The 14,028-nt window shown below is 39.1% G+C and overlaps 1 protein-coding gene across 2 annotated transcripts in view; it reads left to right on the top strand.

Moving 5' to 3' along the window:
- Positions 1–12,611: 12,611 nt before the first annotated feature.
- The window catches only part of INTU (inturned planar cell polarity protein), a 35,450-nt gene continuing 34,033 nt past the window's right edge, over positions 12,612–14,028 (top strand). Inside the window, exon 1 of one of the 2 annotated variants that reach the window (XM_079305798.1) lies at positions 12,612–12,765. In XM_079305798.1, the coding sequence (XP_079161924.1) occupies positions 12,653–12,765 (113 nt within the window). In that variant the 5' untranslated portion in view covers positions 12,612–12,652. The remainder of the gene's footprint in view (positions 12,766–14,028) is intronic. The other variant, XM_079305799.1, reaches the window with a different exon arrangement.

The raw sequence follows: 14,028 nt of genomic DNA, 5'->3' as shown, positions 1-14,028 counted from the left end.
ATATCTGATAGGAACACTAGGAGATAAAAATGCTTAAGTAATCAAATGTTGTGCATATTTTTAAATGCACCCATTATATTTAGTAGGGCATCATGAAAATAAATATGTGAACTTATAAAAATTGAGATATGTATTTGTTCCCTTAAAGAATCAAATTCAGTGCCTGTGGACATGCTGAAACAACCCAAAGTACAGTCAGTACAAGATGGAAAACATCACAAAATCAAATCTGGCCTGTAATAAGTCATTTAAATTGACATCAGCAGCCTCTTGTTGATGGTGACCGTATCACCCACTGTGAGAAAATGATTCGCCTTGACTCTGCAATCTGGTGGAAACCTTCAATATTCAGAAGTAAAAGAGATTTTCAGTTATTTTGAAAACCAGAATGCTCTGCATCCAGATTCACTCTATAGATACAAATCAATAGCAAACATGGTTTTGTAAATCTTCTTCCCATTTCAGTTAATCAAGATGTGTTAAGCTGATCCTTATAAGAAATTTTGAACATAAATGAAAAAATAGATTGGACTCATTAAATAAAAACTCCACATTGTAAAGAGGAGTAAAATAAAGAAGCTTTCCTTGATTTATATTTGGCTTTGCACCACACTATAAACTGAATGCCAATATGTGTAGATTTTTAAATTATATCTGCAAAAAATATTCTTTAAAATAGCACATTAACTAGCTTGAAGAAATTTGTTTATATATCTCAAAGTGGATATCCATTAGAAATCTTAATTTAATATAACTGCATTTGATAGGATTTTCCTGGTATTAGGACTAAGTTTACTGCTATTTAATATTTTGATCTATGATCTGGAAGTAGACCCAAAATTGAGTTGGTAAAATGTGTGGAATCCATGAGGATTGCCAGACTGGAAGTCTGGGGGATGAACTGGAGAAAGTTATACCACAGACATGAAGGCACATTCTGCTCTCCTTGCATCACCTTATAGTGAGATAATGTACACTGGTCAGCCTATTTATTTAAAAAAGAAGAACAAAAACCCACCAGCTGAAAAGTTGTCATCTTCAGAAAAAGAAAAAAAGATAAATTCTGCTTAAGAAGAACAAGGTGGACAATGGCTGTAGCTGAAGAAAGACTAATTTAAACTGCAGAGATGGCACAAATTTTTAAGTGTATTCACCTCTAAAGGAACAGATGCCTCAATTATAAAACATTCTTCAAAATACTAATGAGTTATTATTCTTCACAGGTATAAGGACAGGAAGGTAACAATATTGTCCCATTTAACTTCTTAGGAGTAATTAAACTGCCATATTATAAGTTAGAATGCTGGCCAGCAACTAGAGAGATAGCAAAGTAGGGAAGGAAATCTTTCAAAATGCTTCTAGTTTTTCATTATATCTACAAGGTTGTTAAATGCCTTTGCCCAAAGGAAGCCTTCCATGACTCAGCACAACTGTCAGTAGAAAATGTCAAGGATTTTGAAAGTTCATATGCATTGATTGTATCAAATAAGACAAAAGAGATAATAACCTATGGTACAGAGAAAGGTTACCAGGAACTTCTTACTGACACATGAAGTTTAGAATAATTCCAGGCAATTCTGGTCAAATAACAACATACAAAGTAATTTGCTCTTTGCTTGCCTCTCTCCTTGACTTACTAGTCAAGAAAAGTTCCCATGATTTCTGGGGAAGCAGCTAGCTGCTGTTTTCAGCATTATCTGCAGATTAAGCAGAATTTGCTTCTTTAAATCCTGTACTTGAGAAAATACTCTATTATTGAGCATAAAGTATGAGCTGGAATGTTTATTTTTATATCTGAGGAAACAAAAAAGCTTTCAAATACAGAAATATTATATAAAGGTTATCTATAGTATAAGTTGTTAGGTATAATGACCTATTAACTTAAAAATAATTTCTTACAATTGATGAAATAGGTACTGGTTTTAAATCTTTGCTGTAATATATTTTAAAATCGCACAATGTGAATATTTGTCTTCAGTCTTCTGTGAAATCGTATCATGTGCATTTTCCAGCCTTTAATCAGTAACACCCTGCTGTTACTGCTGGCCTCTTTTGTGGAGGAGATCAAACTGGGATTCTCTCCAGAAATGTAACTCCTTAACCTTTACAGAATTCCTTAACTGGCTAGAGGGCAATTTGTCGTGTTCTCCCCTTACAGAGCTGAAAGAGCTGCCTCTGCTGCCCCACAGAACAATGAGAGCAATCAGGCCACATCCAACCTCAAAAGCATTTTGGAAAGTAACTCGTTAGTAACTTTATGTTTTGTTTTATGGGTGCAAAAGAACATTCTGGACTTGCTGTCTCAATGCATTCCTCAATATTTAGCATGAAATTAAAGATTCTTCTTGAAAGCTCTATCTTCTAGTCAGATGCTGAACTACTCTTTAAAAATCTGCATACATTCCAAAATTTTATTTCTTATGGAACTGATGCAATATGAATGGCAGTTTTGTTTTTTTTTTTTCATAAAAGGCCTTGAAGCTGAGAATCCAACTCTCCAAGTTTAAGACTGTGCTTTTAGTTACTTGATCAGCTGCTGTTTTCAGAGCTCTTTATCTATTCCTCTCTGTCTTGAACACATAAAGTGACATAAAAAAGAAAACTGGGTGCTTTAACTAGTAAATATCCAAAGATATGCACAGCACCACTACAGGCTACTTGTCAAAAAAGCTGACAGAGCTACTAAGATCCACGAGCTTTGAGGTCCTGTTTGTGCATTAAATTATTTTTAAGAGGTTTTCAAATAATGTCTATATGTAATACATGCAGAAATATTCTAAATGTTTCAAATAACATTTCAGGGGAAAAAAAAGAGGAGTATTTTAAAGTTCACTATGAGATGGAAACTAGTGCATAATCTAAACAATATGATTGCACCTTGCCCTTCCAGTGATCTCCAGTAAATCCATAGCCTGACCTCATCGGTTACCAATCAGAAAACATAACTCTAAGCTACAATATGATTTTATGGCATAGCTTGTCACTGATTTATTACAATAATGAAGGTCTGTTATGCATCTTGACAGAATTGGGCATTAATAAAAGCAGAGTTGCATTAGCTCTGCATTTATAGATGTTTCTGGAATGTATTGGTATTATTTTGGGATGCTGGTTTAAATTGAAGAGATGTGCTCTGCTGTACTGCAGTCGAATTTTTTCTTCCTATAAACCACTTGTGCTTAAGAGAGCTCCAGCTAAGCATAAGTTGCAGTGGTTTGTGCAGCAGGTACTATATATTACAAAGAGTTTGAAGCTATGTTCCAAATTAACAGATTATTTCCTTTTTCCCTGTACATATTATGGCAGTGTCTTTCAATGCAGCCTGGAGTTTTCATATCCCTTTCCTGACTGCCAATAGGCTGATCTGGTTTCTCTTCTTAATAATCTTCCTGATGAATCCCAGTCTTTTTTCTCCATAAATTACTGAATATTAACAAGCAGTCACACATTTGTTCTATGCACATTAAAAATGTACACATAATTTACAGATTAAAGCATTTGAGATTCTCCCAAGAAGGAAATGAGGCTTAATCTTGCTAATTTGAAAATGCAATTACATCTGCATAAAGTACACTGTGACTTTAATGTTCAACTCAATGTTCATGTTTTCCTGTTGAAGTCAAAGGTGCTGTAATCAGTTAGACAGCAGCAACAGTCAATAAAGAGCATTTTAATTAATTTTGGCCAAGTTCTGTTTGTGCATCTGGCTCTTCAACCTGGCTACAAACACTTGTCCCATGTTTTACTTGGTCTGTGCCAGGAATGTGCTGAAATCCTGCCACAGTCTGTGCCAGTGAGAATAGACAGTAGCTATTAAAGTTTATGTTGTTTGGAACCCGAAAGCTGCAGATTAATGCATAGATTGCTGTGGCAAGGTCACTACCAAAGAAGCAAAAATAATTTTCTGACTAGCCATAGCAAGAAAATAATTATGGATGACAAATAAGCACAGATGCCCACATTCTTAACTACAGCTGATAATGAACAGAAGACATATTTGAGAGGTAAAGATTTAAAGATAAACATAATGACAAAACACAAGGTATTTCTGGTGCAGGAGGTGCAGATACTGTGCTTGAGTTTCTGAAGACCCCTTGTTTCATCTCATCAATGTTGAGCTATAGCTGATCTGTCAACACCTAAATTCCCTGTCATAACTGCTGCTACCAAACAGCAGAACCCATGGCATCTGACACTGAACAGAAACATATTCAAATCTTACAGTGTAATTGTTCTAGTAAAAACTAGAGCTAGTGGCCACTCCAGCAGTTTTTTATAAAAAGAAAGCAAGCAATTCCCAAAAGCCTGAACTGTCAACCACAAATCTGATGCTGCTCCACTGGAAAATGCTACAGGAGTTCTGGTCCTCGTTTCGTAAGCTTCCACTGCAGGTTTTCTGTAATTTCCAAACATTTTTGTGTGACCTCAAGCCTCCTAGATTTTTATTGACAACTTGTGAAAAATTCAGTAAGATGTCTGTTATTTTTGTAAGCTCCAAGGCTTAGGACAGGTAGAGAGAGCTCATTTGATGTTCTCCCTTGCTGAAAGTTATTCTTTATTCCTTGTTAGCAGATAAATATACAATATACTATAACCTTATCACAACTGTTCTCAGAGCTGATCACATTTCTCTTCTTTTTCATTTTGAATTACCAGATTTTTTGAAAGTGAACTTGAAAAACTGATCCAGTGATGAAAATATTCATTTGCCTTTCTTTTTCCCTATAAAACATTTTTTTTTTAATTGTATGCAATACTGCATATTGTAGAATGACATATGTGTCTGTATGTATCCTAGTTCTCCATTTCCTGTGATTTTACCAAAATAGAAAACTCAGGTAGAAAAATGACAAATGTCTTTTTCTTGACATGAAATCTACAACATTCCTGAGAACAGTTCAGTTCTGACAGATGCTGTTAAGCAGCTATATGGGTTGGGTAAGTTACCAATATGCAAAATGACTTAAGGAAAAACATCCAGGCTTTACTATTTTTGATTAAACACTAAAGCCTGTGACAGTGCACAGCTCTGTGCAGGTTTGCCAAGCTGTCAGGAATCAGGGAAGCAGGAGGATGCTGCCTTTCCTTGCATCACTCCCTCACCTCCAACACTGTGACACCATTTGCACTTTTAAAAAAACAAACCAACAAACCTAAAACCAACCAAACAAAAACTCCAAACAAAACACAAAACCAAAACAAAGCAAACAAGAAAAAAGAGCAAGCACAAACTCCTTTGAAGTCTGACACATGCAGATACAAACAGGCATCTAAAACAGATAAAGAGATAAGAGAGGGAAGCAACTTGTCTCCTCAAAGGAAGACATTCCTCTGTGCATCCCATATGAGCAATTCTGTCTCAAGAACTCTCTGCATCCTTGGAATTCTTCCTGCACTGTTATTTCCGGGAAGAACAATCAGTGACATTTTATAGGGGACAGAAGCTTCTGAAAAGCCTGATGTTTTGGCAGCAGAATCAAAGGACAGTCTTGCAAATTGTACTGCCATCACTGACTTCCAAATTACTCCTAAAATCTCCCCTTTGTGCATATACATTGTGTCTGTATTTTTCTTCTCTCTTTATAAAAACACAAGCACAATTTTGAATGCCCTTTAAACTGACCTAGCGAAATTATCAGCATTTTTTTAAAAATTAGAAAGGAATTTGTACAATGCATATGGGAAAAAATATTCTACTTTTCAGACCAGAGATTGCTTGGACTATATAACCCTGCCAGCTGCCAGGCATAAATTACACAATTCTATTTGTAGAAATGGATATTCTTAACATATTTTTGCTTCTATTTTCAGAGAAATCCATGAGCAGCTTCACATTATATTGGTTTTGATGTGTGTGCTGTGTGTGCTTGCTGACCAAAGCAAACACTGTATTATTGTTTAAGTACCAGAAGGTCTTTTGCAGTCTGCAAATTGTCTCCACAGGTTTTCCCACCATGTTAGCAAGCTTTTATTAGTTAATCTGAGTTATTTATTAGTTAACTGAGAAGACTGCTGCTACAGAAGAGCACTGTGGAGTTACTATATGGATGAGCAGAGAACTTGCAATGCCCTCTAGTGTTTCTTGTCTGGAAATTAAAATTTAGAGTGAAATGTGTCTTTGAAAACAAACCCATTGTAAATACAGCCACACCATGAAACACAGATCCTCTGTAAGATGGAAGGCAAACGAATAGCTGAGATTTCAGAGACCAGAAGAAATTAAAGTTGCACTGTAGCTTGATTAGAATGGCATTATCTCAGAGGCAGGGAGAACATTCCACCCCAAACATCAATTTCATGACTGCCCTGGATTTTATGTGTGTGTACAGTGACAAAGAGTCCTGATGCTGTAAGACAACAATCATGCCAAGACATGACACAATGTATTTACAAAGCTCAGAAATCATAAAAGCTACACGAACATCAGGATTTTGTCTTCTAGCTAGAAACTATCTAAGAAATAACAATTATTTTTGGAGCAGTGACAGCTTTGATTAGACATGCAGCACAGCAGCAGCAATGTATCATTGCAGCACTGTGCCCAAGCTAAACAGCTTTGATGGTGCTTTTATGTTCAAGCAACTGTCTCACACAGTATCACTCTTGTTCTGCAAGGCTCTGGCTTGGTAGCTGAGATCTCCCCTCCCTCCTGCTGTGTGTACTCAGGAAGATATGTCCCCAGTATCTCTTAGATTCCTAGTCAGCAATTTTTTGGTTCTGCTTCATTCATCTGAAGAAAAAATTCCATTTTGAGTTGGTTTTCATACTTCAAACACATCAAAATAGAAAAAAAGTTTCAAAACATTTGGGAGTTTGTCATTGCAAACTCCCAAGTTATCCCCTAGTCATTTGTGAGACTTTACCTACTTGTTGTTTGTTTATTTTATGAATGTGCTGATGCTTATTCCAGGAATGTGTTGGCTTTAATTTTTTTTTACTTCACAAGAAATGACACACAAGTAATTTTTAAAAAGTAACATAAGCAAAACAGTGGCACATGAAGTGGTGTTTGTGGGACAAAGTGATCATAGTGATACCATCAGTTACTGAGGAGGAAATTAATGGGGAACTTTTTTTTCAGAAACAAATATATAGCGCCTAGAAATTGAATTCTTCAGATCCATCCTCAGGCACTTAACTGCCCTTTGATTTCAACAGGTTTTGGGCAGCTGAAGTCCTTTCAGGATATAGGGACTAACCTCAATTATCCTTTTATTTCTGAGCACCACAAGAAAGCCCAGAAATAATAGAAACAAAGAAAAAGAGTGGTAAAGTTCACTTTTATCTCGAGTTTCTCATCATCCTCAAATCTAAACCAGCTGAAGAAAAGCCTAGAAATCATATTTTAAACAATAACTCCTTATGCATATCCAGACTCTTTAAGGTATAAGAACTTCTTCTAAAGTTCCTAAAAACTGGTAAATAATGGATAAAGATTTAGAGTGAAGAAAGCTCTACAAGAAAAAAAGAGCCAAAGTGTTAATAATAGAAATAGTGATAAAGTTATTTCTTTATTTGACCTCAAATTGATATTGTGAAAGCCACTGGTTTATCTGCACAGCTGAAATTGGAACCGATCGTAAAAACTTTGATCAGCACCAGGTGGTGCTATTTTGCTTTTTAAAAATTTTGTAGCTTGGTAAAATATTTACATTTTTAAATCATAACCTCTGAAGAAAACTAAATGAGTGAGAAGAGCATCTATTTTCTCATGCTGCAAATTAGTTGTGGCTGTTTTGGTGTTATGCATTTCTATATTTAAGAAGAAGAGAATTCCCAACATACCTGATAGGAAAATTTAAAAAGTCTTTAGCTTTTAAAACAATCCTACTTCTTTCACAATTAAGCTAGTTTTATAAACTGTTTAATACATAAAAATTCTACATATGCTTCTCTCAGATTCTCACTCAAAAAAAAGAAAATTCATGTTGATCCAAAAGTGCTATTTTGTGAGGTGGCACATATAAAGTACGTGTATTTGCTTGTACATTTTTTAATTAATTTTGGATTAAGTTTTTGACTGTTCCAAAGCAATGCACCAAAGTCTGTGCCTCCAGAAACTCAGAGAAGTCCAGAAGTTGGGGATAAGAGGGAGAGAGAGATTCAAAATCAATTCTAGAAAATAAATTTGGAGTCAAAGTTCAAGGATTTTTTTTTTTTAAGTTATCATGTTTCTCACACATTCTTACACTTTGCCCAGATATTCATATAAAACCTTAGTTCCCCCTTTTTACAGTTCTGATCTATTTCTCACAAGAGTATATGGCCACAAACTGTATTTATAGACAAGTTTACAAACATTTTATCAGCTTCAGTTTAACAAATTCTAATGATGTTTTGCAAGATTTTGCAATATATCAGCCATGTAATAATTTTTAGGGTGGCTTTTTCAATCAGGTTTATGTTTCTTGTTGGTACAAAAACTGTCTTAGAGGAAGCAATAAGAATCCAGCAAGTTATTTTAAAAGCCATGAAGTAGCCACATGTTGCCAACCTATCCTCACTGTTCTGCAAACTGAAGATTCTTTGCAGGACTGAACGACTGATATGACATGAGTGACATCATCCTATGCTGCTCTTCAGTTTATCATTATTCCTTGGATTAATGGTTTCCCCACAGACTATAAATTTGTGTTTCCAGGGGTTCCTGTACTGCTGACTTCACCAGTTTGCCAAAAGAATTGCCTTTGTGGCTGCCTTTGGAGAGAGCCCAGAACCATAGGAGATGACAAATAAACTGGGTTTTCTCTCTTGCTGCTGCAAGGCTGGACTGAAGGCAGAGCCTGCAATGCACAGAATGTTTAGTGCCCTGCAGTCTGAGAAGAAGAGATCGTTCAACTCAGTGCAGCAGAGCTGCTCCTTCTGCTCTCTGCAGTGCAGGGCTGATGTCACACAAGGAAGGTAAAAGGACAGCTTGGGGATCCCAGCTGTCTCCATACAGACACATAACAAGGAGATATTCTTTAACACCAAAATCTCTCTGTGTTTGGGGGTTTTTACATATGCCACTTGCCTCAATGAGAAGAAAAGCAAATCCAGAGGTGGATGTCTATATCTGATGGTGTCAGAAATAAAAATTAGAGTGTTCCCTCTGCCTTTTAGAAGCTTTACAGTTGCTTGTAGAGAAGAGGCAGAAAATAACCTTCCAATCCCACTCAGTCTTTCAAACACGAAAACAGACAGGCAGTAACAGCCTGAGGTTGCATCTTCTGGTGAGGGAGAACCTACCCTGTTGTCCAAGAACAACAAGACCCACGCATCAGAACTGCCATCACTATCCACGTTAATCAGCAGAAGATCAAGTTATATCAGAAATAAATCACTGTAGATTTGAGGAATGTTTCTGATAGAATGGCAACAGAGAACAGGAAAGTAACCTTGTACCCTAACAAACATTTGCCATGGCCCCTGTTTTGGGAATTGAATACAGTAAAGTACAGTGTTCCTTACTCACAGGTATCAGCAAACAGAAAAAAAAAAATATAGGGACATTTTTCCTTCAGTTGAAGGAATGAAGTCTCTCACAAAACATTTCAACTCTCCCCATCATGTGCTAACATCTCATGACTCATGACATAAATGACACATCACACCTAGGAAGTAATAAGCCGATTTCCACCTTGTACAGCCCATGAATGCTGGTTAATCCTTGATCCCTGGGCATACTAAAATTCACCAGCCAAGCCAAGGAGATCAGAAGTGTTTGGACATTGTAAAAGTAGATTTACCACCTCTTTTAGTCTTTTCCAAAAGGGGATTATGACTCAAAAACTTCTGACCTTGTCAGCGTAGGAAATAGTTGCATAATCTGTTAGAGCCTAACATCTGCTGGAGAAAAAACCACTGTAGCAAGCATTCCAGAAAAAGGAGTATGTCATAAACACAGCATCACAGTATTTTGCTATTTCATTTTTTCTTTACATCAGCAACACCAGAATTCTTCTGTAACAAAGCAGAAGGGTTTTCATAAGGCAGTTCAGCTGGCAGCAAAAGTATCACAAAAACAAGGGGAGCCCAGGTGTGCTATGGTTACCTTGTAGGCAGGGTGTCTCTTAAAATTCTCTATTGTTGTCATTTCTGTGTGTTTAAACTGGTTGAATTTCCTCCTCCCCCACTCCCTAATGGCTTGGTTTTCTCTGCATTGCAGGATTTTATAATCTTTCCCCAACTGCACGTATTTTATTGGATTCAGAAAAATGTACTGTAGTGCCATGTTCTCATTCATGTACAAATACAAGAGCTGACAAACTTCAAATGGAATAGTGACCTTCATTTTAGGCAGCCTAAAATCTTGCAGAAAATACAATGCAATTACATTTTGTATTTCAGTGAAACTGCAATCCATAAAAATAAAGAAATTCTTGTAAATGTCAAAGGCTGGAGTATCTGCAGAAGTTCTTACAGGATTAATACTAGCTCAGACCCCTGTCTTTTAACTTTAGAAACTTATGTGCAACTAAGGTAATGTAAATATATTCAGAAAAAATATAGGGCTCTAAAAGTATCCACTGTATCACTTTTGACTCTCTGCTCCTCTTTCATTTTCCAGTTGTGTCACCCATAAATATTGAGTCTAGACATACTAAATATAGTAGAAGTTGTAATTCACACCTAGAAAAACATTCTACTTGATTTTAAATCAGTAATCTAGCCTGTTTATCAACAGTGTGGTGCTTTGTGATCTTCCATTTCATAACCTACACAAAACCTAAGTCGTGTTCTCTCATTTTGGCACATTTTGGGAGTCCCTTCACTTATATTTACATGTTCAAGTTTTGCTGAGTTGTAAGCAATTCTAATAAGGATCTTCAAATCAATTTTAAACCCATGTAAAAGTAAAATACTAGTAGCACATGATATTACCATTAATTTCAGCATTAGCTCAGTAGTTTAAGAAACACCAAAAAAAAAAAAAAGTGAGAAGGAACCCAGGGAAAAAGAAAAGATTATATGGATCTTGGAAAGGCCTTCTGGAAACACAGGGTGATTTTGATGGTATTGTTTGGGTTTTGCTCTTTTCTACCATCAGATTCTAGACCCAGATGTGACGTTTGTGTTGACCTAAGCGAATCAGGAAAACACATCACTGTTGTGTACAAATTAAACATCTCTGCTCCCTCAGGGCATAAAAAAGGTACAAAGATTGAAATATGGATGGTGCCTAAGTGTTTTCCTAAGGCAATGGTGACACAACCACCACAAATTTTCCATCAAGAAAATCAAGATGATTTTTGATCATAAATTCTTCCTGAATCAAGATGTAGGTATTGCAGAAAATTCTTTGCTCAGTGCCCACTGTGGAAGAATTATGCCAATCTTGATACTGTACATACCAAACTCCTCCAGTCACTGATACTTACACACAAAATCCTGGTGTACATTTGGCTTCCCTGGCACCCTGGTGTGAAAGGTTTTATGGTCATAATGTTTGTCCTGCTGCTGTTGCTCACCTCAGTGGATGACAGTGCTACTGCATCTTTGACAAGGATTCAGAGGGGATTGTCCTTCTCTTTAAATTCCATGCTGGTATCAAAGAAAAAAAGAAAACATTTTAAGAAAAGGAAAAAAAAGTTAAGACACCTAAACTTTCGAGTCACACTGCTCGGTGAGAATCCCAGCCACAGACTTATGGTATTTCTGCATTCACCCTCTCCAAACTGAGTTGTTGCCTCCATCTACTCAAGCCAAAAACTCTAAAAATGCTGAAGCTTTTGCTGTATGTGTTGGCTATCATCCCACGGACTTTGGTGCTAAAATATTCAGTGATTTCCAGTTTGCTATCCATTGTGTATCATGCCAGTGGTCCTCATCTTAATGGTCTTTCTGGGAAACTACTGCATTGTTGTGCTGCTGTTATTATCTCAGGCACAATGTCTGAGGGAAACTAAAATTCATGTGTTTTATAACAGATTGCAAGGCTTTATTAGCTATTGATCTTATGTCAGCTGTTGGAGATAACCTAGATATGACCATATGATGAGATGAAAAATTCTCATCATTAGAAAAAACTGATCTCATAAAAGGGAGCAGAGAAAATAAATCATAAATAACAGGGAACAATAAAAATGGTGAAGATACTGGTTTTAATACATTCACATCCCTGTTCATTCAATATACTGCATCAGCATTTCGCAGATGGGAACCCAGTAAAGAGTCCTGTGATCATCTGAAACCACTTGTAACTAATATTTTGTGAAAGAGGGAATCTAAAATCGGATTGGACTTCGTGGGATTGGAAATTATTCATATTGTTACTTAAGGAAAGAAGATCAACTGCAATTCACTACTTTGACCCACAGGAAAATACACGGGGAAAAACTATTTTCTCACATAGCGGGAGCTGGGGATGAAGCTCTGGAGGGAAAAAAATGTATCTACGGCTGCAGCTAGGAATTGCTTTACTGCATTTATGTGAAAGTCGGGTTGAGACAGAAAGCATACGGTGCCGCAGCGCAGTCCCGGCAGGAGCAGCCGCGCTCTCCCGGCGGCGCAGGGCGCGCTTCCCCCGCGCCCCGCAGCGCGGCGCCGCTGGGCCCCGGGGCGGGCGCTGTGGCGGGGACGGGACGGGACGGGACGGGACGGGCGGGCTGAGGGGCTCAGGGGCTCCCACCTGCCCGCGGCCGCCCGCAGTCCCGGTGCCGCGGGCCGGGCGATGCGGGGGCGGCGACCGCCCGCGATGTTCGGGGCGGGCAGGTACAGCATCCCGCGGCCCGTCACCAGGAACCTGGAGGACCTGGACTCGGTGCAGAGCGTCCTGCTGCACAGGTCAGTGCCGGGGACGGGGGGCGGCTGCCCGAGATCGCTGCCCGAGCTCCGGAGGCTCCGGCACCCCTCTCCCTCCGCAGGGCAGCGCCCGCCAGGCATGGGGACAACGGAGCCACCGGATGGCCGGCGAGCTGCCGTTCTGCGGTGGCGGCAGGAGGGCGAGGGGCCGTGCCCTGCCGCCGGGAGCCGGGGCTGCCCCTGTATGCACGGCCAGGGAACAGAAGGGAAGGGGCGGCTGCCGGTGGCGAGGGCTTCCCTCCCTCCTTCCTGGAGAAGGGGAGGACGTGCAGGTGAGAGGTGCTGTGCGGCTACGCCCGGGACTCTTACATGTGCAGAGAAACGTGCTGATACTCTTTGATACGGATGGACGCTGTTGCATCCATGCCACAAGTGTTCTGAACCCTTCCCTAAGGGGAGGCGATAATGTCTTCTCACTCGCACACAAATCCAAGAGGGATGGCAAATAAATCCCTAAGTGGATGTACAGGAGGCGGCACAATGTATGAGAAGCAGCTGCTTTTCCTGCTGCATTCACCATCCCTAACGTGCGATTTTCCACGGTATCCCCCCACAAAAACCATCTCGACAATAGGATTTTTGCCCAATAGGCAGGACTCTGAAAGGCACCCTTAATGGCATTTTCCATGTGCTAGCTGAGAGCCACAGAAACTTTACAAAGAAAAACGCACCCTATTGTGCAGAATCCAAGGAGGCTCGTCCCCAGTTCTGCTAAGTGTCCGTTTCCTGTTCCTCAGCCACGCTGGTTTATCTCCAGCTGCACGGAAAAAGCACATGGGCACTTGCAGTGCCAGCTCCAAGCCGGCCTTGCTATAGAAACTCACAAGTGGTTATTAACACCAGCTCAAGGTGTCAGACGGAACAGCCGTGTGAAATCAGTTCCTGTGAGCGCTGGGGATGCAAACACAGAGCAAAGCAAGGAGAGCCCGCTGCAATCAGCCTGCTCAGGCATGGCACTCTGAGGCTGCTTCATGCACAATAAATGTGCTCCTATGCACACAGAACCCCACGGACCTCTCAGTGACTAAACAGAAAACGTTCTGTTTCAGAGCCAGATTAAAAACATGCTGCCCCATCGTACTGCTTACGTTAATATACTCTAAGTGGAAAAAGGATACTCATCCTTGAAACATTTGCGTGTTGACTGACTACAAATACTGGTTTTCTTTCATGCTTGACATGCCTGCTATGCATAGCAGGTGGTCCTAGAAAAAAAAAAAAAACATTTAAAGCACTTAAAGCAGT

This window comes from Erithacus rubecula (assembly GCF_903797595.1).
Source record: "Erithacus rubecula genome assembly, chromosome: 5".
Lineage (NCBI taxonomy): Eukaryota > Metazoa > Chordata > Aves > Passeriformes > Muscicapidae > Erithacus > Erithacus rubecula.
This window is presented reverse-complemented; position numbering and strand designations above follow the sequence as displayed.